This window comes from Chiroxiphia lanceolata, chromosome 2, assembly GCF_009829145.1.
Source record: "Chiroxiphia lanceolata isolate bChiLan1 chromosome 2, bChiLan1.pri, whole genome shotgun sequence".
NCBI classification, from domain to species: domain Eukaryota; kingdom Metazoa; phylum Chordata; class Aves; order Passeriformes; family Pipridae; genus Chiroxiphia; species Chiroxiphia lanceolata.
Window position 1 is genome coordinate 57,372,467 of NC_045638.1, and position 25,296 is coordinate 57,397,762.

Genomic DNA, 25,296 nt, shown 5'->3' on the forward strand with positions numbered 1-25,296 from the left:
AGAGCATGTCAGTAAGTGCCCCACTAAAAAATCTTCCACAGTTTTCAAAGTGACCAGAAACAACACCCATGTGAAACACATGTATAGATTTCTCTTCATTATTTGAGATAAAAGAATGCCAAGGTATTTCAGCTAGTGGAGCTATGCACAGAATAACTCTGCTTGCAGACAGCTCAGGTTCATCAGGGCTTACCAGTTCAAACTGGTTCCCTTGGCACAAGTATTATCCACACACACACAAACCACAAAAATACAAATCCAGGTGAAAGTTCACAGTCCAGTACCCAAGGAAATTAATAATTATATTTTCCCCACTGTAATGCTAATGGCCTTCTCAGATCTGTTTTATTGATTTCAAAGGAAGGAATTAAACTTCTAGTGAGTAAAACAGGAAAAAAATTGAATCCACATACCAAACAAATACAATTGGGATGCACATACCGTTTGTCAAAGTTAAGAGTTCACTTAGATTAGCTTCATTCACCAGTGCCCAAGCCTGCCAGCATTCTGTGCAAAAAAACCCAAACCAAAGCAGATACTTAGTGTAAGTGAAGTAATGATAATAGGGAATACAAGGTCTAAGTCCACCAGAGATACCTGTTTCCTCATTAGGCTAATCTAGAGTATTGCAAGACTGATACTATTAGAAACCTTTTGCACCATAGACCTTAACAGACACATCTAGGAACTGCAATAGAATTACAGCTCACAGTAGCAGTTGTAAATTAACAGTGAATATCCCTTGGCTTTTGGAAAGCCGTGGGAATACTTCCAAACACACACAAACTGGTCGCCTACAGTAGCAGTAATATACAAAAAGACAACTTAGTGTGAGTTTCTCTCTTTACTCTGTCATCAGTCTAGTTATCTTCAAGCTAAGAAGAGCCACGCTTTGCCTGAAAAAGTATATTGGCAAAACAAGAAAATGACAAAATGCACCTGAGATCGTCTTCCTTTAAAATGAAGAGACTTTTTAAAAATGCTTAAAACCACTAACTACTAAGTAATTTAAATTCAGAGATATCTGAATTATGTCAGATATCTCAAAGACCTACACAAAGCAGGCCACAGCTCCTCTGCAGTCCAGCTTAACAGCTACATGGATTTCAAACCTTGGTTTGTGGCAGTTCCATTCTTGATCTTTTCCTTTAGCAACAGCAGCACATTTTGCACCTGCTCAAATATGACGTCCACTCTTCTACTTCCCAATTGTGTCCAAAACGTTTTCAAATCACCTGAAATGCAAATTCCTGTTTACAAGTCTGTACAGCTCCTGAGAAGTCTAGAAATACATGTAACTTCTAGTGGACTATTCAAAGGCTCCCGCTCATTTCATTTGGAGGCACTTCTCAAAAACCAGTCAGGACAGCAGAACAGCTTAAACCTTCAGAAGTCTATTCCTAAAGCTAATCAAGAAAGTGAAACAGAAGTCAAGTGACGAACTGGAGTGGGTTCTGATGGTCCATGATGCTCCTTCAAGCAACCTTTCAAGCATGTCACAAAGGGTGCTGTGGAAGCCTTTCTTCAAATACCAGCAAATGAGTCCCACTATAAACCAATCACCACTGAAACTCACAGGAGTGGCAAAGGAGAATATTTTCAACTCGGTGAACTGCATATATTATTCAACAAAAGACATTCAGAATTTTTTTTTATTGCTGTAACCTCTCTTAGCTACACAGGCTGACTATCCTGTCCCATCATTAGTTTTGGTATGTTTTCTAGAGAAAAAAAACATTCACAATATTTTCAGATAAAAGCAGTTTGGTAAATTTTGTTCACCAAGTGATATCAGTTGAAATAATTAATATACCCCATATGTCATGCCTCCTTCCTCCACTAGAAATAGTTATAAAGAACATTTTGTTTAAAGAAATTCAAGCTACTGGTTCAGAACATACCTTCTCTTCCAAAGGTATGTACTTTTGAGGTACTAAGCCCATTCATGAAAGCTTTTGTTAAAACATGAGCAGTACATCTTTCTCAAGGAAAAGGAAATAGGGTTCAGTGTGTCAACAGATGATGCCTGAAAAAAGAACAAGCTCTTTCTTGTGGTTAATGTTGCTCTTCCTCAATGACCAAGCACAAAAGAATAAGCCAATCCTACTCCATTTCTAGAGGTGGAGTCCACTGTCACACTAGGTTTACATTCCACTTTCAGACAGCAAATCTCAGTTGGCAAATGGTGCTGGGGTGACACCTCCCCAGCAGTCAAGAAATACTGCATTCTTGTAAGTCTTGTAAAACAGTATTTCCTTCATTTTTGACTTACTAGAGAATGACTTCTGTTGCCCAAGGCACCAGAAGCAAAGACATTCTACTGCAGTACAGAGTGTATGGTTACTCTCAAAAGAATCATGACAGCAGTGAAGGCAGTAACAATCTTTTGTCACCACAACCCCAGCTGCTTATGACACCAGCAGCTAAAAGTGTAATATTTAATATAAACAGGCAATGTTGAAAGTACTTCATCTTGTGAAAGAACTGATTTGGCACTAACTCTCAACATAATTTAATGATCTCTTATATTCACAGAATTTTTAAAAAAAAAAACGTGAAAAGGTTAAAGTCCCATTACAAAAAAAGCCACAATTTTTGGAAGCCTACATTACTGGTCCAAGAGACAATGCCTGCCCTGTGCCATTCCCATCCTTTCGCTGTGCATGACAGTATCACAAATTTAAAATACTGAGAAGTAAGTATATTTCATATTTGTGTTTCAAAATACACATTCAGGAATAGATCAAAACTGCTGTCCTCATTCATTACTGGTTTTCAGACACTTCAATACATTTACTAAATTCGGATGATTTTTTGGATTGGTGGATGTATTACTTCAGAGGACGGGTGACAAAACACAGTTTTTTGTTTCTGGGCCCTCAGCTATAATCATGCATAGGCCAAAGAGAAATAAAACATATACTACTATGTGTAGTGCTCACTCACCTTAGAAATGCTTCCCCAGTTCTCATGCTGGAGTGTCCTGAAACTCTAGCAGCAAAAACTTTGTTTTGCACAGAGAAGCAAAGAACGCATATGAAATTCACAGTACAATTTTCATTTCAAAAAAGACAGATGTCCACATCACTAATCTCTCCAATGTTAATGCTGCTACTGTCAACCCCAGACAGTAGGATAGGGAATGAACAGACATAGGAAGCATTTACCTTGTCAGCTTTCAGAATCATCTCACCAGCTGATGACTCAAGTTGTGGAATGGCATCTGGTGGCAATAGTTCTAAAACTGGCTGGAGGGATTTTCTTTTCCCTCTATAGAATCCTTGTGGCCACATATCACTTTTTTTTTCCAGCATTGTGCAGGGCAATGATGCTAGAGCAAGAAACAAGCAGCCAAGGTCAGGGCTGCTTATTCCAGCCACTAGAAAAACAACTCATGTGCGTGCTTCCTGCAGTGCTGCTGACCAACATCTTAAACCATAAAAGGCAAAGCTATTGTCTTTCAGTTATCATTTTCACATCAGAAGCGGTGCCAAAGATACACTACCTTCCCCTTCCCCTCCATAAATCCAAATTATACTACCTTTGATGCTCTCCTCCCTGGAACTGGTAAGATTCTCCTCTTCAAAGAAGTCGGGCAGCGCTACAAGTGGTGCAGAACGTACAAGTAAGAGGTTGTGTTAGCACCAAAATGGTTGTAGCTACTTAGCTTTTCAAAATTTATGCAAGTAAATACTACAGTGGGTATCAGCAGGAGCACTGTGTGGTGCTATGGTGAAACAGCACTGTGGTGAAACAGTCATCCTCCTTTCAAATATCATCCCACGCCTTGTCAAGACACAGTTGAGGAACACACAATTGAAACAAGCTGCATAAGGAAGCTTTTTTACATAGTCATTTCTTACTAACCCTCAGTCATGAAGCTGTCACAGATGGCCCATACATTCCAGCACATTCAGGTGAGCCTACACAATCCCCACTGTCTATTAGCTCACAGTTCTTTTTTTCTTTTTAAATTTGTGCTGTCAGTACTACAACTAAACTAATTTATCTAGGGGAAAAAAAAAAAAAAAGGAAGGCTTCTTTTAGGTAAATATATTATTGAATCTGTTTCTTGGCAGATGCAAGATGAAGCAAGGTATCTACATTGTAACAACAGTAAGGAGAAGCAAGGCAGCACTCTTCAACCACATTGAAGATTCCAAATTTCCCTCATCATGAATTACAGAATCAATTAGGTTGGAAAAGACCTCTGAGATCATCGAGTCCAACCTGTGACCAAACACCACCGTGTTAACCAGACCATGGCACCGAGTGTGACGTCCAGTCTTTCCTTAAACACCTCCAGGGATGGTGACTCCAACATCTCCCTGGGCAGCCCATTCCATTTATGTCGGCTACCCAATCTTTTCTATGCTAAAATTGAAAAAACACAACCATTTTCATTAACTCTGGAACAGATGCTTCCTTTGGCTGAATGGGAAAATACCTTCAGGGAAGACTGTTGGCTTCTAGAACTGTTTCTCACAAGACCAATGACTGCTCAAAACATACACCTATTTATTTTTAAGGCTTACTTCTTTTCTCTTCCATCCTCCGGGGAGGCCGCTCGGAGCGCTGTCACTCGCGCCGGGGCAGTGCCAAGCCCAGCGCAAATCGGGGCGCGCCGCGTGGGCCTCGCTGCGCTCCGGCACGGCCGCGGGCAGGGGCCGAGATGCCTGTCGGACAGGGAGCTGGCATGGGGTGAGCCTGCGGTCAGGGGCCAGGTCCCGGGTCACTCCCGCAGCCCTCAGGGCCTCGCCGCGGTCCCCCGCACTCCCGCTCCTCCTCCTCCTCCCGCACCTGCGCCGCCGCCCGCCAGGGGGCGCAACCCCGCCGGGGCGCGCGAGCCGGCGGATCAGGGCAAGCCCCCGCGCGTGGGAATAAACCTGCGCGCACCGCCGCTGTCTCTGCTGCTACTGGCTGCGGCGGCGGGAGGGGCGGCGGCGATGACCAATGAGAAGAGGGGGCGGGGCCGCGCACCCGCGCAGAAGCGGCGGAGGTGGGGGGGCAGAGCGAGGGACTGGAGGTGCGTCCGCCATCTTGGAGGGGGCGGGTCGAGGGGGGGGCGGGTCGTCCCTGGGGCGCTGTGGGGGTACTGTCGCCATGTCGGGGCAGGGGGGTGAAGGCGGGGTGGGCTGGGGGAGCGTACTTGTGTGGTCCCGCCAGGGTCGAGCTGCGGCGTCTTCATGAATGTGTCATAAATGAAAACGTATGATAACGAGTGAGCGAGTTGCGTAACTTAACTGCTGGCCGCTGCCTTTCGCCCTAGCTGGCTGTGGCGCTGCCCTATGAAGTGCTAAATTGTCGCTGCCCTTTTCGATTCAAAGTGTGAAAATAAAGGTTTGTGTCGCCCTTTAAAATTTTAAGGAGGGCTGCCTTTGAAAGTGTTGGTATTGTGGCTATGTAAAGGGGTTTTTCAGAGGGGCTAAAAAATAACCCGCTCTTAAAAGGCAGTGAGGGTCGTTTGTCAACCCTTTTTTGTCGCTTTTTTTTTTTTATCACCACTTTAAACTGTAGATATGAACATAATACGCTCAAATAATTGTTAAAGGATCTCTAATCTCGTGGATATTGCTAAAATATTGGGGAGAGACCAAGATAGAAATTTAATTTTTCTTTCGGGAGAATGCTGTATTTACATGACTTGAAGCTCTGGTCTGACCCAGGATCCCCCAGAAGATTTTGATGTCCGGCATCTGCTTTGGACTTCTATAAAACCTTTTAAATGTTTACACAGGCATGCCTACATCCGTGCCTGTGTCTGAAGTTCAGCCCATGAGAACTGCCCAGCTCCATAGAAAGGAATGGGACAACTCACAATAACATTGCTGGGAACAGGGTGGCTCAGTGTCACTGATGTGCTGACAAATCTCTCAATAAAAATAGTAGTTTACATCTTTAAAAAGAGATTTCTCCCTTGTAATGATTTATTTTAAAATTAAGCACAAGCTTTTCTCACTCTTGGAATATTCTGCATTATGAGGTGATGCTTGCAGATTAATTAAATCATTAATATATGTGTTTGTGAATACTGAGTGTTTGGAAACACTTAGGGCTTTACAAGTTGTACATGAGGAATATACCAAATACAGAAAAGATGGAGCCCAGTGATGAGAAGATGCTGAAAGAACATGACTGCCTGCCTTGACCAAAAGAGAAATTATGAATATATTAGAAAGTAGTAATGTATTTTGCTTGTTATTTGAAGCAAAAAAAGGGGAAATGTGTCTTTCTTTCTTAAAACAAAATGAATGACTTAACACAAAATTAATGAGGCAGTTTTGAAACATACCCGAGTTTCCTTTGTTTTGCTTTTATCCTGGAACTGTAATATAGGCTTTCTGCAACACAGCAACAAATTCTGCCTGTGAGTCAGTAAGCTCAGTTCTTCCCAAACTTGTTAGGTGGCAGAAGCTCACAAGCGATGCTGATCTGACATCCCAGCAACCTGCCTGCAGCACTCCTCCAGCAGCAGTGTGAGCTTCCTGGGGCTCTGCAGTCTAGACCTGGACTGACTACCTGCACCCCAAGGTGAGAGCAGCGGTCTCACGTGCTTACACATTTGCTAGCACCTTTTGTTAGGGTGACAATGAAAGGACTGACTGTCCTGGTGAGTGGTGCTGTTGTTTGAGTTGCTGAATTATGCTTTTGTTACGTAGTTCTGTAGAGACTTCAGATGGACGATTTCATAGACAGGCAGACCACAAATAGCTCCTTTGAGTGGGAGGAGGTGAACCTGGTCCAAAAGGAACTGTCTCATCTAGTTCTCTTCTCCAGGGATGTTTTTGTCGGCTTGAATGCCGTAGGGATCTGGGTGTTTCCTCCTACGACCAGATAGACTTGGGTGAAGTAGAGACATCAGTCAGACTCCAGAAAACACAAAGCAGTCAAAGCTGTAGACTTTGGAAAGCCATGGGCATTTGGAAAATGCTTTTTAACACTCATACAGCTTCTTTTTCCTTTTCTGATGGGCTTGGCTCTTTGCTTTATAGACTCTTTTCTTCTTGAAGTATCTTCATCAGTTGAGTACTTCTGCCAGCTCCTTCTCTGTCACTTTCTCCATTATACTTCTTGGTGTTTTAACTTACTCCTTTATAGATGAGTGACTGCACTTCATTCTTTCAAAATGCAACTTTAACATAATGTTCTCTTTTATTACATTGATTAGTTTGAGCGTGGTTTATATGTAGTCTCTTGTTTTTCACACATCTTGAGTAAGATAACAGAAGAGAGAACAGGCATTTCTATACAGATCACAGATCATTGCTACTTTACAAATTCATTGCCAACAAAATATTTTTAGTGAGGCAACCTTTGGTTAATGTTTGAAATTTTGCTGTAACACATAATTACTTATGAGAACACGGGCTAATATTCCCCATAGGTACGTTGCTCAGTAATTGGACTCAGACTATTTACAGGCCCTCAGCATGTTTTGTTACTATGTTTTGTAGTTCTATTGCTATTGTAGATATGTTAGAAGGTTATTTGGATATTAATTTTTTCCAGGTATTAAATGAAAAAAGGGAAGGTTATGGGTCTCTGAGAAGCCTGTAAAAAGATTTTGTTCTATCTGTGACGTAAGCATGTTTGCATTCTTGGCAACTAAAAATCTAACAAATTGTCTATTTGAGAAGTGAGCTTCTAAAATCATAGGCTGTTATAGTCCTAAGGGAATCTTAAAACACAGGCAGAGACTGGCTATGAAAAGGAAAGGAAAAATTTGTGTCACTGTTTTAACAATAGACTTCTTTCATGTGGAGGACCTAGATGTCTGTTAATTACTAACTGGCTTGAGGGTTTTGGATTCTGGCCCAATATGCTGAAATTCTTAACCATCCACTGGCTGGCATATTCTTCGAGGACTGTATTTGGAAACTGATAATGTAATGGATTTCATCTTTATAGACTGTTTATGTTGTAGAAACGTTTTCATTTTTAGCTATGTTTCTGTCTTACAGTCTCGGTATTCATTGCCGGCATAGATTCCAGATAGTTGTGTGAGCACAAAAAACAAGAGCTGGTTTGGAGGTTAGATAATGTTGGCCCAAGTTGAGCAGCATGTGTTGTCTTTGCTGTGCCACAGCCCCACCACAGTGATCAAAATGTAAAACTCTGCCCTCTAATTTTAGGTGACTTGGATGAATTAACAAGATCTGATTACTGTTGCACTTGAAAGGGTCTAAGATCTCTGGAAACTAGGCAGTAGATATATATGATGAAAGGAATCCAAAATAAATTGAAGCCTAAAAACCTTTTTATCATCCTTTTTCCATGTGAACATGGCCATATATTTGTCTGAAATAAATTTTCACTGGTATTTTCTGAAGTAAATCTAGTAGTTGTAAATTATTCCAACCCTTTTGATGAGTTCTGTTTGTGGGTTTCCATGCAGATTAAAGTATGTGCACCAAGTATTTTCATTAAATGAAGATGTAGTAGACAAAAATCTCTACGCAATCTGCAAGATTGAATGAATCTGTGGTGTTCCCACTCTTAAAAGATGTTCTGTGGAGACCTTCACAACTCCCTTTCGTTTTGCCTTTTAGTTTTTAAATCCAACTGTGGAGGAAGTTGTCCTTGTGGTGCCAGCTGATGGAAGGTTGATCAATTTAGTGCTGATCTTGGTAGCAGCTGTTCAAAGGCCAGGGAGGCAGTACCTGGCATAGAATTGGACTTGAACTAATAAAAGCCGTCAAAAAAGCAGCATATGGCAACAACCTGAAGTAATTATTATGTGTAGATGAAATAACCACATTCAAATAAAACTGAAACCTGTAAGGTTTCAAATATACTAAGAGAAATTTGACTAAAACCCTATAAAACTGGGTGAATACATGTTGTGGTGAAGAGGCTCAACAATAGGGCTCTTAATAAGTATATTCTGGACTAAATAGTCCTTAGTCGCAACTTCCTGTTGGACAAATAATTTAGTTGAAGAAACCCCTAATTTTTTAGTTACTGTTTTCTCTGATCCAGTTCGGTGTGCTGCATTAGCACTTGGTTTGGCCTAACTTTGTACAGGTGTGGAACTGACAGTAAGGTGTGAAGAACAGGAGGGGCAAGAATGGGAAGCAGTATTGTCTTATTAATAGGTATTGCATTTGGTTTTGTTTGTAAACATTATGATGGGTCGGGGAAGACACAGTCCTCTGAACATTTAAAACTGGCAAAGAAGGGAACAGTTTGGATATCCTATGCTTCTCAGTTCCTCCCTGTTCATTTGTGCCATTGCTCAGGGGAGTGGTTTGGTTTAAAAAAAATTACTTATTTGGCTCAGATAATTTTATCTGAATAACGTTTTCCATCTAATTTGCTGTGCAGCCACTTGGTATTTCTGCTTCTCTCAGGGAATTGGGGGTGGCCTGGGTACAAAATGAGCATCTGGAGATAATGGATTGCTTTCTAATTTAATTGTTGGTGTCATTTATCCAAGTTTAAAGTGTTTGTGCAACTACTTCTTTAGTATGAACAAAGTGGTGGTATGGGCAGAACACTTAACTGTGTCTGGGTTATTGTGGATGGTCTTATCACACAGCAGAGCCTGAACCTCTCTGCATTCTCAGTGATGCTGGACCGAAATCCCCTCCTGCTTTTTTACAGAGAGGGGAGATTAATGGGTTTCTTTCATGAGCGTCTGCCTTTAACTTTGTTGTTACTTTTTTCCCCTGTAAAATTCTTGAACCAAAGAACCTGTGGAACCAAAAAGCTGTGTTGAATACACCTGAGACAACCTTTCTCTAAGTGAACTGTGGATTCAAACCTTTGCAACTCTTTTTTCCTAAGAACCCCCCCCTTTTCTTAAAAAATGTTACTCGAGTGACTCCAGTGTACAAATATGGCATTCCTCTCACAGAAATAGATACATATGCTATCTGTTACAAAGTAATACCAAACCAATTTAGATTACATACAGACTAACATAAAGCTTTATTAAGATTAAATGCTGCTAGACACATAAATTTAATGTGCATTAAAAAAAAAAAAGTCCACCAAATACTGCTCTTTATCTTATTTAAGTGTACGGAATGGGTTTCTGTCAAGTTTGTGATGAACAAGTTACATGAGATGTTGTTTGGTAGCATAAATTTCTTTCACTTGAAGTGAAGGATCATTTTTAAGAACGAATTAATTTTGTTAACAAATTCACAGCAAAGTGCTACAGTCCTTGCATTAGCAGATCGAGATGGGTCGTTCCAACCTGGCTATAGGGGATCAGGAAGAAGGGACAGGACTTCCGTTTTTTTAACTGTTTTTGCTGCCACATATTATAGAAATATTTAAAAATTGCATCCCCCCTCCTCCAAGAAAACGTTCATGGATGGATGGAGTTTTTCCTTTCTTTTGTTCTTTTATTATTGTAGTCCATATTGTCCATTTTAGAAATGACTGACACAGGTAGTTCCAAAAATTCACACAATTTACGTTTGGTAAGTCGCTCCACACTTCCTATCACTTCTCCAAAAGCTGCATTTTTAGGGGAAGTAAGAGGAGTTTGGTTTTTTCTGGCTGTAAATTTTCACGGTGCCCAGCAGGCTGATCTGCCTCCCTCTGCAGTCATGTCATTCCGAGAACTAATGCAAGGAAGCTGATGGCAGTAAAGGCTGGAATTCCGGTTTTGACAGCAGTGTGTTCCTTGAGCAACTTTATCAACTGTGAAACAACATCTTTAAATTATTTTACAGCATGAGTTAAAAAGAACCCCACTTCTGATCTCTCAGTAGTGTTTGTGCCTTGTGTTTCCTGTTGCAAGAGACAATAATTAAGAAGAAAGTACTGCTGCATAACTGGATTTTGGAATGTGGGGGCAGTTGTGTGACAGCTATCAGATTGGGTGATCTTTATTAAAGACCCCATGTCAGTCTAGCACAAAGGCACTTGTACAAATTTATACGTGCAAATTTATTGCAGCAAAAGTACAATTTACTTGTATTTAAGTGTGGGAAGGAAGTTGTGTGGGGCTTTTTAAATAAAGGCATTGGAGATTGCTGAATAGGGAGAGTTTAAAATTATGTGGGAAGAGTTCACTTCCAGCATCTGTAGTGTCCTGAGCATTCAGCTCTTTGTTTTGCCTATTTTGGTATGTCAGCAGGGAGGCGCAGCTGTATCAGCTTTCCCTCTTCAAGTGTATCTTTCAATTGTGTACTCTCACTTTCTGCAGTTCACTGGCAGTCAGACAGCTCTCTTCCTCTTCTTCAAATAAGCAAAACTTATTTTGGACTACCAATTCATGGTGGTCATTCACTACCTGTTGCTTTTGGCTGCAAGAGACGCTGTCTGCAATATATGATTTATTTGTTGTTAGAAGTAAGACCCCAAATTGAACTTTATAGGGTAATTGCAGGACTGCAGGGTGGTTGTAGCTCCCTGTTAAGGCAAATATTGTGTATATCACATAATTCCTGGGAAAAGTTTGTGGGTTTGTTTTGGGATTTTTTAATTTTTTTTTCCTGACAAATTGTTTTAAGCAAATGAACTAAGTAAGGCTGAGCCTTCTAAACACAAGCTTATTACTTAGAAATTGTGTTGACCTTTGGTCCGACTCCTCCTTATTTGCAGGTCATTGGTAGGTCTTATCTTTTACGTTACAATGCTTAGGTGAATACCTGCCCCTTAAAAAAAAACCAGCATTAATGTAGGGAGGCACACTCCCCTGAAATTCTTCTGTGTCCCATGCTTTTGTCAGGGAAGGGAAGATGTTGGCAGAGGACTTGCTGAGATATCCTCACGCTATTCTAGTGTCTTGGGCAGTAGTGAAGTGCTAGGAAAACACACACAGAGATGTTACCCATTGTTTTTCCTCTCTCGCTGAACTCTCTGCACCCTGTAAACTGAGTGTCTCCTCATCACAGTTCATAAGGTCTCATCACAGTTCATAAGGTCATGGGAAAGGACTCTGCTGCAAAACTATGTCATGTTCCTGTCTTTGAGGATGAAAAACACGAGGGACTAAGCAAATCTCTTCTGTGCGATGTGACGTGCTGTTACATCACTAACATACTTCTAGCATTGGCTGTGAAAGTGTCTTTTCAAGTTGGGGAAGGGGCAAGGATGTGAGAATACATGGCTGTGAGCCAAGTACAAAAATAGAGTCTAAGCAAAGGAAGAGTCTCATCTTGATTTAGAAATGGTTCAAGGGCAGCAGCCAATATATAGGAATAAGTTTAAGTAATTTTTAGAAAGATGATTGAAGAAAACTCTAGATTTTCTTTAGGATCTAGGGCTAATAAGGAGAAGGTCTAAAAACACCAGGAGCAAAAAGAACACTAACATATGTCTGATGACTGTGGTAAAGTTATCAACAATGTTGCTGAAAATACATAACTTTTGCATACATCTGTAGTGAGAATGAAGCTGAATATTGCAAATAATCATATAATTATGAACAAATCCATCATATTCCAGCAGTAAATAAAGACTGAAATAATGATCTTGAAAATTTGTGTTACAAATTTATGGAGACTGAGAAATTTTTATTTTTTTAATGTCTAATGTAAATCTCCAAAATGTTAAGGATTGTCATGAAGCAAATGCTATTCAAGATGATTAATAGAAAACAGATATTATAAAATGTCTGGTATATTGGTTAGATTAAGGGTTTGATGTAATCTGGCTAAGAAACTGGCTCTTGAGAACATTACAGTCAATGAAGAGTCATTTAATTAATATGTAATTTTTTGATGTTCAGTCACTGGATGTTTGTTTGCAAAAAAAAATCCTCAAATGAACATGCAGTTGGAAGAAAATGCACAATTCTTTTTGACAGTTTTATCTAGGACATGTAGAGTAGAAAAATATCAGTGATGGCATAACTTCATGTATTTAATTGAATTGAAGAGCATGTTAGCCAACTCTTTTGAAATCTGAAGTTAATCACTATGGGAAAGGCTGGATGTACCTTAAAAGATGAGGAACAATATCTGAAAAAATTGAAGTCAGTACTGGTTTTAGGTGTTGGAAAACCATATCTATACACTTAAGGTAGGCAGCGGTGAAAAAGTAAATTCCGAGTTTGTTGAAGTGATTTGATCTTGTACCTGTGTAGGAAAAAATGGGGAGCCTTCAAAAAGCAGACTTTTGCAAATATAGGAGTCACAGCGGCAGGAAGCAGAGAGTAAAACATAACGTGAACCTGTATAAAAAGAAAAAAAAACATTTAAAGTGGTAACTATTTAACTATTGCACTGTCTTATTGCTGGACTTCAGAGATTCTCCAGCACTTGGAATTAGTGTCAAATTAGCTTTTAAGAAATGTTTTTTTTCAAGCAGCTGTTGAGCTTTGTAAGGTCTCTCATGTCTTGTGAGAACTAGAGTAAATCTTTCAATTTTTAAAACTCCTTTTATGGTAGTAACAACATTCGTTTATTGTTTTGAGAAGAGCAAGAAAAAAATGTATTTCAAACTTTTTTTAAATACAAATAAGTCTATAGGAAGCATTTAGAAACTGTCCTCAGTTTTGAAAGAAAGGCCAGTTCTATGTAAATTGTCACAGATTCTTATTAGTTGTTGCTTTTGAACTTCCTAACCATCTCATCTGCTTTTTGTTTTTTTTTTTTTTAATGGAAAACCACAAAGGTAGTAGTGTGGTTGTTGAGTTAGATGACAAGGTATTAAACAGCTTAAGTTCATGTCTTTGGTTACCTGGCTGCTGTGCAGCTCTTTGGATACAGGCCTTTGTGTGCTGAAATCTTTCAATGGAAGTTCTTGTGCTTGTGAAAGTAATTTCATCCCACGATGACAGCTCGTAGAGACCGTCTCGCTCATGGAAAGTTGAGCTGATACAACTCCTGACGGGTGACCTTCTCACAGGATTCTGCCTGCTCTGAGAAAACAAGTCATTTCTTTTCACTGGTACTTGGGTGGGAACTCCAAAATAGGGAGTAATGCCAGACATAATTTTATGTCCTTATGAGCACTGCAGTTCTGAAAGAAAGAGTTTTGAGTCTTTTCTCTCTCAATTCCACTATCAGGCCTACAGCTCTGACTCATAAATTCAAGGTCCTGAATGCATGCATATTAGAAAATACGTTCTGCAGCTGGTCAGACTCAGATAGCATCTAAGTAGAAGTATTATTTTTTTGCAAAGATGCTATACAACTTCTAATGTCTGGGCTGATACAATTTGAGACTCCTTTTTCATTTGGGAGGGGTACACCTTACTCATTTTCAGTGCTAAGTGTGACTATTTTCATTGAACAATAGCAGTTTTTTTACCCTACAGAAGTGTAGCTTTTGATGGCAGATAAGGTAATTTTATGAATGCACACTGCGAAAACACAGACACAGGAGAAAAATTATCAATTGTTTCCATGGGAAGGGAGCAGATATGTGAACAACTATTAGCATGAGAAAATTGTAATTTCTTGAACTATTTCCAGAGGGCATGACGAAGTTTGTGAGTATAGATCTGTGTGCTGTGTAATAAAGGAGCTGTCAGATTTCATTGGGAGATGTCTAGAGGAGGGATATTTGCCAGGAAGATTTCCATCAGTATATTTGACCTGATACAACCTATATAATGTAGTGCTTGCCACATGTCATGTGGTGAGTGATTTTCTTCCAGATATCCAGAGCCTGTCAGGGCTTCACTGTTGAAGCAACCCAGGGTTGGAGTTGAATCAAAGCACACCCAGGTGCCTCAGCTGTTCTCCCTCCAAAACAGAGACAGTCCTGATGACAGGCACACTGCTGCATGTTGGTCCTTGTTCAGGACAGACTTCCTGCACTAAAAAAAGCCACCCTGCAGCCTTTTTGCTGCCATTTAAGGACTTCAAGGCATGACCCTGGTTCATTAATTAAAACAAAAGGAATTCAGCCCCTAATTGGATACTTTGTAGTTGTATGTCTAACATAATAATTAATTTGTAATGTTAGTTGTTGGCCGGCACAGATGGGTAGAACAGGGGATGGCTTTTTAGTGGTGTGGGAATGTGCATGGATAGGTTTTCCCTGCTGGGAAATAACAGTACTGGACTTCAAAGAATATCCTACTGGTTAATTGGCTCAATGTAGTCAACATTTGGCCAGGATGGACTAAATGTTGATTAGGGAGGCACTGGAGGCTCCATCCTGGGACCAGAGGAATATGTGACTAAAATCTGTCATAGGGAAATGAGAGTGACAGGGAAATGACGGTGACAACAGGGAATTCATGACGTAGTAGGGTGATCGCATTAAAGTCATGTTAAGATCCTTATTGTGGGATAGGCAGAAACATCCAGTGTTGCATCAACTGACCACATATCTGTCACACAAAGGCAAATATATTTGTAGTCTGACAAGTGATGAATATACTTAATTGTTTGTCAGGAGAAATGACTTTGGGGTACTTGTGAAGATGATATCTCCTTGTGCAGCTTGAGCTCGATAAATTCCCAAGGTTCCCTATCCTGATCCAATATGCTAAACTAACATTGTCGCAGGATAAAACTGGTAAAGAGCAAAAAGTGAGAAGGCCTGGGTTCTCCTCCAAGGGAGCAGTGCTGACCACCAAAGATTTTACTGTGCAACTCCAGGCAAGTCAGTTTAGAGCAACACTTGCTTAAATATAACAGCTGTTTTTCGTGAATTACAGTAATCTTTAGGTTTCACTATTTGGCACTGGGAAAAAACCCTGCAATTTTTCATCTGAGAGCAGCAGTTTAGACTTTTAGCCTAATATTATTCTGGTTTTGTTTCCACTGTTCTGCTTTAGTAGGATTCTTAACCTGCATGAGAAGAGACTCAGAAGTCTGTTCTGTCTGTGGACATGGTTTCTGGAGATGTGCATCATACAAACTGCAAGATCATTATCCCAAGAAAAGGACAAAGAAAGCTGGGTACTGCCTAATATTTTTATTTGGGTTCCATCACTGTAGTGTCAAAGCACCTTATGGTCTTGAATGCATTCGTTTTCTCGTGGGGGGACTTAAGTGGCTTTTCCAAGGTCATGTAGAAATGTATGACTTAAATAGGAACTGGCTCTTGTCTTCTTTGATCTGAACTCATTTCTTCATTGGTATAACACCCTGCCTCTGTGTGGGACTTTCCAGTAGTAGTCATTCCCTTGTCTGGGGCAACCACTTGAAAAATATAATGGTTCTGTGGGTAAATCCTGGCTTTGCTGCCCTGAAGAAGTAACTACCTGGAATTCAATAGATCACTAATGGTTCTCATGTCTTGTTTGATCCCTCATCTACAGAAAGTAGCAGTCTCTGAGCTGTTCTGGCTGCTCAGTCTGGACAGTCAGAAGCAATCTTGAGCAATCTCTTGTATCTAAGTATTGCAGACATGATTTCAGAGTTCCCCGAGAAGGCGGATAATGCTCTTCTGGGATATTTAATATAAACAGGTGTGGAGCCATTTGTAGCTATTCAGCATGGTGATTCTGGATAACACTTCAGGAAATCTCAAAGGTGCTAATTGCCAGAAGCAGAAGAAGAGTAGAGTGGTCCTTCTGGTATATATTTCTTTTTCTACTTTGCACTTGGTGTCAACTGCTCTTGGAGTTGGGATTTAATGGAGCTTTGTCTGATCCAGAATGATGATTCCTATCTACTGAGATTCTTTAGCAGTACATTTTAGAGTGCACATCTTTGGGTGTTTGCTTGGTGCCACCCCCGTTTCCTTATACTCAACTGGGTCTTATAGTGAGTGCCTCATAGGAGCATTTAACTTGTGTTTCAAAGTATGCCTAATTTTGCTTGTTTGCAAGTCATCTCAAGAGCATCTGATGAAAAATTTTTTAGCCTTCTGTAGTTAGTGGTGGTCAGTAGATGAAAAGTCTTAATCCCTTAATGCCTTCCACCTTGTCAGAAACAGAGCCACACATTGTGTATAAAGAAATTACTGTCATCAAAAGGCAGTTCATCTGCCTAGTATTTTCATTGCACATCATCATTTGTGAGATGAATATGCAGTAATACAACTTTCAGCTTCAAGCACTATTAGGAAGTTTAAAGTTCTGGTTAGGGATGCTCCATTGTCTTTCACCAGTAGGAAAGTTGTAGGAAATATATAGTTTTTTTTGCATAAGCGAGTGTGTTGGAAGGGGATGTCTTAACGTGCAGTACCTCATACTGCCTAACATTAAGAAAATTGCTTGCTGAATTTATGTGGAAACCAGTTACTAAATTCAGTATTTGCAAGAAGACTAAGCACTCTTACTATTGTTTGAATATTTTGGAAATGGGAGATAATAGATAGATGCTTTTACACGCATGAAAGAATTTTTCAATTTAATGAAGAAATATACTAGCAGTGATGCAAGGACTCTCTTCCAGCACAGTAGATGTAAATGAGGACTTGTTTGGCCATGTATAACTTTTATTTGTTACTACTGTAGAGAACGGGGTTTTTTTAGTGTACAGCAATACAAAATGTAAAATTTGGCCTCTCGTGGCACATGTGTGATGAGAGGTTAAAATTCAAGTCTTCAGCAAAGCTCTTTTTATTGCTCCTCTTGAAATGAGCTTTTCTTTCCCCATTTTAAATTCTGCTAATGGACCTTAAGCAAACAAACGTGGACACTCAAGTAGTTGGCTGTACAGAGCTGGGATAGAAGCTGTTTGGAGAGGTGAAGGCTTTAATTATATTAAAAATACCTGCTCAGCTCTTCAGGGAGTTACTGATTTTGGAGGACTAGTTTCTGTTTGCATATGTCCACAGGAGAAAAGAGTGATGTTGTCATGAGTTTACTGTTCCTCCACTCATAAAAACGAGAGTGCAGGTATGGTTCTTATTTGTGTTTTATGTTGGGACACAGTAGATAAGGGACATGATTAACATTTTATGAGTGACTCTTTATAGCAGACATAAAATTTTAATATGTTATATTTTTCAGCTGTTGGGCTCTAGTAACCTTCTGTTTAGACTTAATTTGCTTGGGATGGGAGTGTGCAAGGAAATGGATCCATTTCAGTTGACTTTCTTTAACAATGGGACTGATGGATGCCTTTAAAATGAGAAAAATTGCAAATACTCTGACCTGTACATAAAGAATTAATACATAAAGGCTTCTGGTAGAAAGGCCAGTGTCAGTGCTTGATTTCTGGAGTGATGTACACAAGAATACCATGTTCAGTAAAAACTCATGAGCAGTTTATACGAGTTATTGAAGGTCTTAAAAAACCCCCACCCAAAACCAACAAAAACAAACATCATTTTAGCAATAGCATTTACATTAAAGGAAAGGGAAGGAAAAGGCAGTACGTACATAAAAACGCTAGAGGGAGCAAGGAAGGAGAGGGGAAATCCATTGAAGATGTTTGCACTTTTAGGAATAGCTTTTATAAAGCATCCATTTAAACGCTTCTGCTTACTTCAGCTAAAATGCAGCTACAGGTCAGCCACTGCATCTTGCTGCTCTCTGTTCTCCCACACTTCACTGGAGAAATTTCAATTTTCTAGTCCTGAGAGAGGCCTGAAGCTTTGCTGCTTTTTAAATGGTCATAAGAAAAACCACCTGCCCCTCCATAGACTGTACCCATTTTTTTGCCTTATTTTCTATTTGAATGAGCAGCCAAATGTTAGTTTGGTTCTCAGGTTGTCTCCCTCCGAGATTATATGGGGTAGAATGAGAGAAAGTGGGAATGTTGGTGTATGTCTGTATTGGGAATCTATTAGATGAAGAGGAATTTATTTGCATTATTTTGGAGTGGCTGCACTGCTCTTGCAGAGATCTGAGGAAAAGGAGTATCTGTGAACTTGCAGAATAACACCGAAGCACAAAGTTACTGTAAAGTCTCTCATCTTATGAGGTTTTAGAAGTGTTGTTGGGCAGACTTTTTATACTGCTTTGTCCTAAAGCTAAATGCCTTGAGTTAAAGTGTAACAGTTTTACGATGTAGATTGTATAAGTTATTTGTTTTTCGTTCCCCTCCACCCCAATAAACTGCCATAATGTTGATATCCTGGTATGTGTAAGAATAGAATGAAATGCTGTGGGGGATGTTCTCTAGTTTTCAGGTTTTGGAGGGTGGGGGAATCTTTTTAGTATTCTGAAGGTTCTCCTCTTGATATTCAGCATTACACAACTAAACCTGTTGCTGTGGAGAACTGAATTTTGATGGCCTGGGGCCTTGGCACTGAGCAATTTGGGGGGAAGGAAGGATGTTGTTGTTATTATTATTAGAGGCTGCTTAGGGCTTTGGAATGCTGGAAGTAATCTCGGAGGAGGTAGACAGACTGGAAGTGGATAAATAGATAAGCAGAATTAATACATATACATTGCATGTTTATCATCTGCTGCTGTAATTTATTGCTACCACACTCATTGTTGACGTTCCCTAATTTCTCTTTTCCACTTTAGAAAATAAATGGAAAGGGCAGGAATAATGGACTGGGGTTTTCTTCTTTTGGTATTTATTAGATGGAATGATTTTAAGTTATGAAAGCAAGGACAAACATTTCTCAAAAGTAATCTAACCATGCCTTAGCCTGAGGACTCTGCTCACTTTAAAGGAAACAAATATAATGAAATTTAAATATGTGGAAGCCGGAGTCCTTTAGCAGTGCACAGAGGATTTTTTTTCAGTGTACTTTGAGACTATAAGGATTTGTTGTCTATTTATAATTACATCATTCTAGATTTGAGATGGCTACAAATTAAGAATGGAAGAAAACATATTTTTGGAAATATTTAATAACTTCTCATCAACAAAAAACCCCCAACAAACAGATAAGAGCACCAAGTAATTATGGCTTAATTCCTGTTGAACGGTTCAGGGCCTTTTCCTGTCATTTGGAAATTAACTCCACTTAAGATGAAACAGAGTATTGGAATAGCAGAGAATCTTTTTTTTCCCCTGCTTCTTTAGCTACCCTGCTTTGCACTGTTTCTTCTGCTGCAATGCAGGGATGGAGGCAGGTGGGTTTCTTGCTCTTCTGGTTTATAGAGGGCTCCTATTAAGGCCCTAAAGTATTTCCTCAGGTAGCAGATGGGCACAGTTGAACCATAATTGAGTGCATATTCAATTTATTCCTCAGAATCAGGAAAACAGGCACATTCAGTCTGAAACAGAGGATAGTAATTTTGTAGATAAATTTCTTATGCTTCCAAAGGGCCAGGATACTCACTCAAAATAGTCCATGGATGCTTAATTGAACTCAGTGATACACGGATTATCTGCAGGGGGGGCCCTTAATGTGCAACTAAAACAACTTTCTGTGATATTTCCATCTTTTTTGTGATTATTCAACTGCAGGGTAGCACCCACCAAAGTTGGGGCAACAAAAGGGTTTCTTTTTGCCTGTTGAAGTGATGGTGATTCACAATGGAAAAGATATAATTTCCCACTGGAGGGTTAGAGGGAAAACAGGTAATCCCTTAAAAACACACAATGGAAGTACTGGTGTACTTAGGTTGTTGTGTTGCCTTAGGAAAAGTTGGTACCTTCAGTAGTAGCCCAAGGGCAGGGTGTTTATCATTTGACTTTCACTGCGATGTTTACGCAAGGGCCATGGTATCCGATTAAAAAAAAGGGCCAGCCCCACAGTGGGTGTAAGGTACCACAAGGCATCCCTTCTCTCTCCCCACCCAGCTAGGGCAGAGCAGGGCACCCACGAAAGGATGCCCAGCACCAGTTTTTCTCCCCAAGTTCTTCATGTCATGAAATGTCAGTGTGTGCAGGTTGTCCACATGCCCACTAAGCCACGTGGAGAAAAATGCTGCCTAAAAGGGCAGTTTATCCTGTTCTGAGCTTGGCGTTCACAGCATCCCTCAGCGAGCTCTCTCTGGAGGTGGTCTGGTCGAGGTGGCTAACGTGAAGCCTTTAATTCAGTGTTGGAAGAATGTTTCAGCAGGGGTTTTAAGCAGAAATTGCCACTTGGTATCACTTGTTGCAGTGCTTTCGGGGACACTTCTTAATGCTTGTTCCGAGCGCTGCTCAGGGCGGTCTGAAAACAGGGGGCTGCAGTATCCTCGTGATCTGTTAGGTAAAGGATGAGCGCAAATGGTGACGTGCTTTACAGATAAGTTGAGATCACAAATCTGCAGATCTGAGGTTGGCTCAGCACCTCCTGTGCAAACACAGGAGCAAGTGCAGGGCAGTTAAGGGAGCAGGAATGGCTTCTGCCCCTCTGAGCCTGGGAGGGACAGCAAGTTGCTCTTCAAAGTGAGGATTTGGGATACTCCTTCTTGCTTCAGTTAGGAGCTCGGATTGCAAGCAAAGGATGTTAGCCCTTTAAAAGGTGTCTGTTTCATCTGTGTTCCTCAGAAATGAGGTTTCTCATGTTTTTTTCGTTGCCTTTAATGTAGGCTGTGAATAGCTACTGCAGGTGAGCCCTAAATCAAGATCTGATGCAACAGCAGTGCTGGTATGCAGCGGGGGCTGAGATCAGCTCCCCAGACAAATGTAGCATACAGAACTATTTTTAATAATGTAGGACTTTGGCTAGGCTTTGCCTGGAGGAAGAAGGGATGGGAGGTGAAATCTCCCCCCTCGAGCTGGTGAGCTCGGCTGAAATACATGCTGGGCTTTCATCCCTGCTGGGACTTGGCCAAGATTCAGATGAGGATAGGTTTTAAATCCCACCTTGCAGTGCCCATGGTGCCTGGTAAAGCATCCTCCTTTTCCTGCTCTCAAGGCCTATTAGACAGCTGGGAGCAGGGAGGAAAGCACACATTTCCTTTGGGAATGTGTGGCGCTTGCTGAGCAATAGTTGCCGAGAGAGAAAACTGAAGCATTAAAAATTCCTTTAATTGCATTTTGCTGTATTTGTGTGCTTGATAATAGCTAGTAATACTTGCTTCGGAATACTTTAATGTATGATTTTTTTCCCCCCTTCATCATATTAGCCTTTGAAAAAATCCTTTGGCCTAATGTTTTTCTTCAGCAGGATTTAAATTTTGCTTATAGTACACGGCAGGGTGGTTTTTTTTTTATTCCCTCAAGTATTACTGTGGAAAAGTATTCAGATCTTTGTGTTATGATACATAGTCAGGCAGGAAGCAGCTTAACTTCGGCTTCTCTGGACAGGACTCTGCTGAAAGATGTGGTGCGTGAGCATGTTGATTTTATTGTTATCTTGTAACAACAACCCAATGTTGGACTCCCTTATTTGCATTCCTAGCAGGACGGCAAGGTGAATAATTTAATTCCAGCAGCCTCTGCCACGTGATGGTGCAAGGACCCATCAGCGATGCCTCCCCTGCACCGACAAACTTTGAGGAATGGAAACTTACAGAAGTGATGCGAAATCGTCGCATGTCCTCCCTTAACCCTTGGAGAAATCTCTCGGCGGAGTGATCACTTCATCCTTTTCTTTTCCACGCGTTCCTCTGACGTGGAGTTTGGGGGGTGTGTGTGAGCCTGCCAGCAAGACGAGCGAGGGAGTGGGAAGCGGGGAGGGCAGTGGGGGAAAAACGCACACCCAGCCACAGAGCTCGTAGGAACAGGAACAGCGAGGAGCCGGAGCGAGGCCGGGAGTCCAGCCGCAGGCAGCGGGGAGTGGAAATTTACAGCTGCTTGTGAGCGCCTGTGCATGTCCGAGTGATCCCTTCTGCTCACGCTTTTTCAGAGGCTGACGGTCGCTCTGCAAAAGAAGAGCGGGAGGCCGAGTCGTGGGATCCCTGGTCTCTGCCACGTGTGGATAATCGGCGGGGGGGAATAAAGCGGAATTAAATGGGAGATCACTGAAGGCGGCTGCTGGCGGCGTGGGCTGCAGGGAGACGGCAGAGCTGTCTTCAGCACCTGGCCATGGGGCTGCACAGGGCTGCCTAGGAACCCCACCTTTCCACTCACAGTAAGTGTCAGCCGAGGTGATGTCCTTCGAGTGAAGGAAAGTTAAATGATTTAACGAAACTTTTCTTTTTTTTTTCTTTTTTTTTTTTTTTCCAGTCAGCACCAGCCTTTTCGTAATAAACTGCTTGCCTGCTTGTTCTCGGTAGTTACGCTGGTAGCTTTTTATAGCTTTGTAAACTGTGTTACCAGGAGTGGCTCTTTAATGCAGGCAACCCTAAACAATACTCCTTCTGTTACATAAGGCGCTGGCTCTGCGACCAAGCACTCCGTGTCCATGGAATATCTCTGGAAATGGCTTTATTTACAGTGTGGTTTCCAAAAATAAAATATCTGCAATATATCATTTTTTTTTTGCTCCTCTCCACTGACTGCCTGCAGCTGCGGACTGGCTCTTGAGATGCGGAGGAATGGGAGCGTGGCTACTTGCATAAGACAGGGGGAACAGAGATGAAGGGAAGATGGGTATGCGTGTGAACTGCCAGGAGAAACGGCATATGTAAATTAACCATCTCGGTATTTATAGTTGATAGGTCTTGTCGACCTGAAATGCTAATGCTGTGCAATGGGTGATTCATGAAGTCTTTATCAGGAAGAACTTTAATTGAGCTTAAGGGAAGTTTGTTTTGGTTTGGTTTGGTTTTTTTTTTCCAGAGAAAAGACTCTTTCATGGGCTAATATTAGTAATAATGTGAAATTACTACTATAGAAAATTATTTTAATGTGTTATGAAGCTATTGAAAGTAATACAGCAGACTTGCTAGAAACATGGTCAAGTAAATGCTGTGTAGAGAGGTAACTTTAGTAATATTGGACAAAAAGCAAAAAATAGTATCGTGTTCCTCACTAATGAGTTTAGAGGAAGTCCTATTCCCTCTTGGCTGCTGCCTGCGTTATTTAAATTATGTTACCAGTTTCCATTATTTCTGCGGTTATTATTCCTACTAGAAATGGATATTTAACTTGGTTTCCCTTTTACTTAAGTAAATTAAAAGCTGTTAAGGGCTCTTCTGTTAGACTTGTGTGTACTTCAGAGACATTAGTTAAAAGACCTCCTTCTGCATATTTGGGCTTGTGGGAGTTTTGCTATGGATTACAGTTAGACATGGAATTGAATCCTTAATCTTTTAGGTTTGAAAGACCTCTGGTGACAAATGCACATTGGGATCCCAAATATTCTTGACTCATCAATCCTGCAAATTTGGTGGCTGTAAAATCACTAATTTCCTATCTTTATAGTTTTATTGAACATAAGGTAATAACCTATTATTTCTTGCCAGTTCATTAACATGAATAGGAGAGCCTGTGTAATCCTGTGATACAGAGATAATTGATGCTGATGTGAGTATGGTGCCACCGTTTGCCACTTCTGTATGGGTTTAGAATCTGAATGTTACCTGGCATTGCAATGTGCAAATGCTGTTTTGTAATTTTATTATAATAACAATAGGTTTGGTAGCACAGGATTTCCAATAAAAGGACCCTAAGTAGCAAAGTCAAACACCCAAAATGTTCCTAACTTCAATTCTGGTGTTTGCCTGTGCCAACGTAGTCTCTATACCCTACTCAGGGTAGATTTAGATTAGATATTAAGAATAAATTTTTTACAATGAGGGTGGTGAGACACTGGCGCAGGTTGCCCAGAGAAGTTGTGGATGCCCCATTCCTGGAAGTGTTCAAGGCTAGGCAACCTGCTCTCTTGGAAGGTGTCCTGGCCCATGGCAGAGGTGTTGGAACTAAATGATCTTTAAGGTCCCTTCTAACCCTGGAACCATTCTATGATTAGTATTTTGTTTGTGTTATCACATTAATTCTGATCATTGCTGCCTCATTCTGGATTTGATTGGTGAACACCTGAGCTGTATCATCTGCTCCATCAGCCCTGTCTCTGTACCCTCCTTCCATCCCCTTCTTCCTCTCTTGTGCTGGTACAGCTCTAGACTGTGGGCAGAACTGGACTGGAAATCTGTGTGACATATTTTCCCCACCAAGCTATTTTTTGTTAACCTGGATGACTTCCCTGACCTGGTTCACCATGTGGTCCTGCAAACAGCTGTATCACCCCAACAGAGTCTGTAGGGATGTGGGTAGATGTGGAGCGGGGTGTCACCATCATGAAACAAAGTGTTTATCAAACTGTTGCCTCAGTGACCAGCTTGCTATTTGGTGTTTCATTTTATCCTCTATGTTTGCTGACAGACTACATAGAATTTTTGGGGTTTATTAAATAGGCATTCAAGCACTTGATTACAAACAGAATAAGTAATTTCTTTGAGTGCTTCACCACAGCACTTGAGTGGAGCATCACCATGAGTGCCTTCAATTTCATAATAGTATTAAACAACTATGTGATAATATTATTCTTATTCTGTAGAGATGATCAGATTAAGGGCAGAGCTGCCTACTTCTTTTCCATGTCTGATCTTCAGGATGCATACCATCTGCTAAAAAAGACATTTGTAGTGATAGTAGGCATTACTGCAATGTTTTGTGTGTTCAGGTGAAGTTTCAGCCAATATCTACCTTCATTCCAGATAGTGCAACAAGTAGCCAACAGCAAAGCTTATGATGAGTAAAT

The 25,296-nt window shown here is 40.8% G+C and overlaps 2 protein-coding genes across 5 annotated transcripts in view; one reads left to right on the plus strand and one right to left on the minus strand.

Moving 5' to 3' along the window:
- LOC116782495 (histone-lysine N-methyltransferase SETDB2-like) overlaps positions 1-4,783 on the minus strand; it is a 49,426-nt gene extending 44,643 nt beyond the window's left edge. Inside the window, exons 1-4 of the mRNA XM_032679245.1 lie at positions 4,536-4,783; positions 3,542-3,601; positions 1,113-1,235; positions 442-507 (exon numbers count right to left, since the gene is read on the minus strand). Of these exons, the coding sequence (XP_032535136.1) occupies positions 442-507; positions 1,113-1,235; positions 3,542-3,601; positions 4,536-4,551 (265 nt within the window). The 5' untranslated portion in view covers positions 4,552-4,783. The remainder of the gene's footprint in view (positions 1-441; positions 508-1,112; positions 1,236-3,541; positions 3,602-4,535) is intronic.
- A 179-nt stretch (positions 4,784-4,962) lies between these two features.
- The window catches only part of CAB39L (calcium binding protein 39 like), a 63,022-nt gene continuing 42,688 nt past the window's right edge, over positions 4,963-25,296 (plus strand). The window contains exons 1-3 of one of the 4 annotated variants that reach the window (XM_032679721.1): positions 4,963-5,026; positions 6,405-6,531; positions 22,498-22,722. The gene's annotated coding sequence lies outside the window, so the exon portion shown is untranslated. Of the gene's footprint in view, positions 5,027-5,175; positions 5,341-6,404; positions 6,532-22,497; positions 22,723-25,296 lie in introns of those variants that run through there. The other 3 variants (XM_032679724.1, XM_032679723.1, XM_032679725.1) reach the window with 3 other exon arrangements.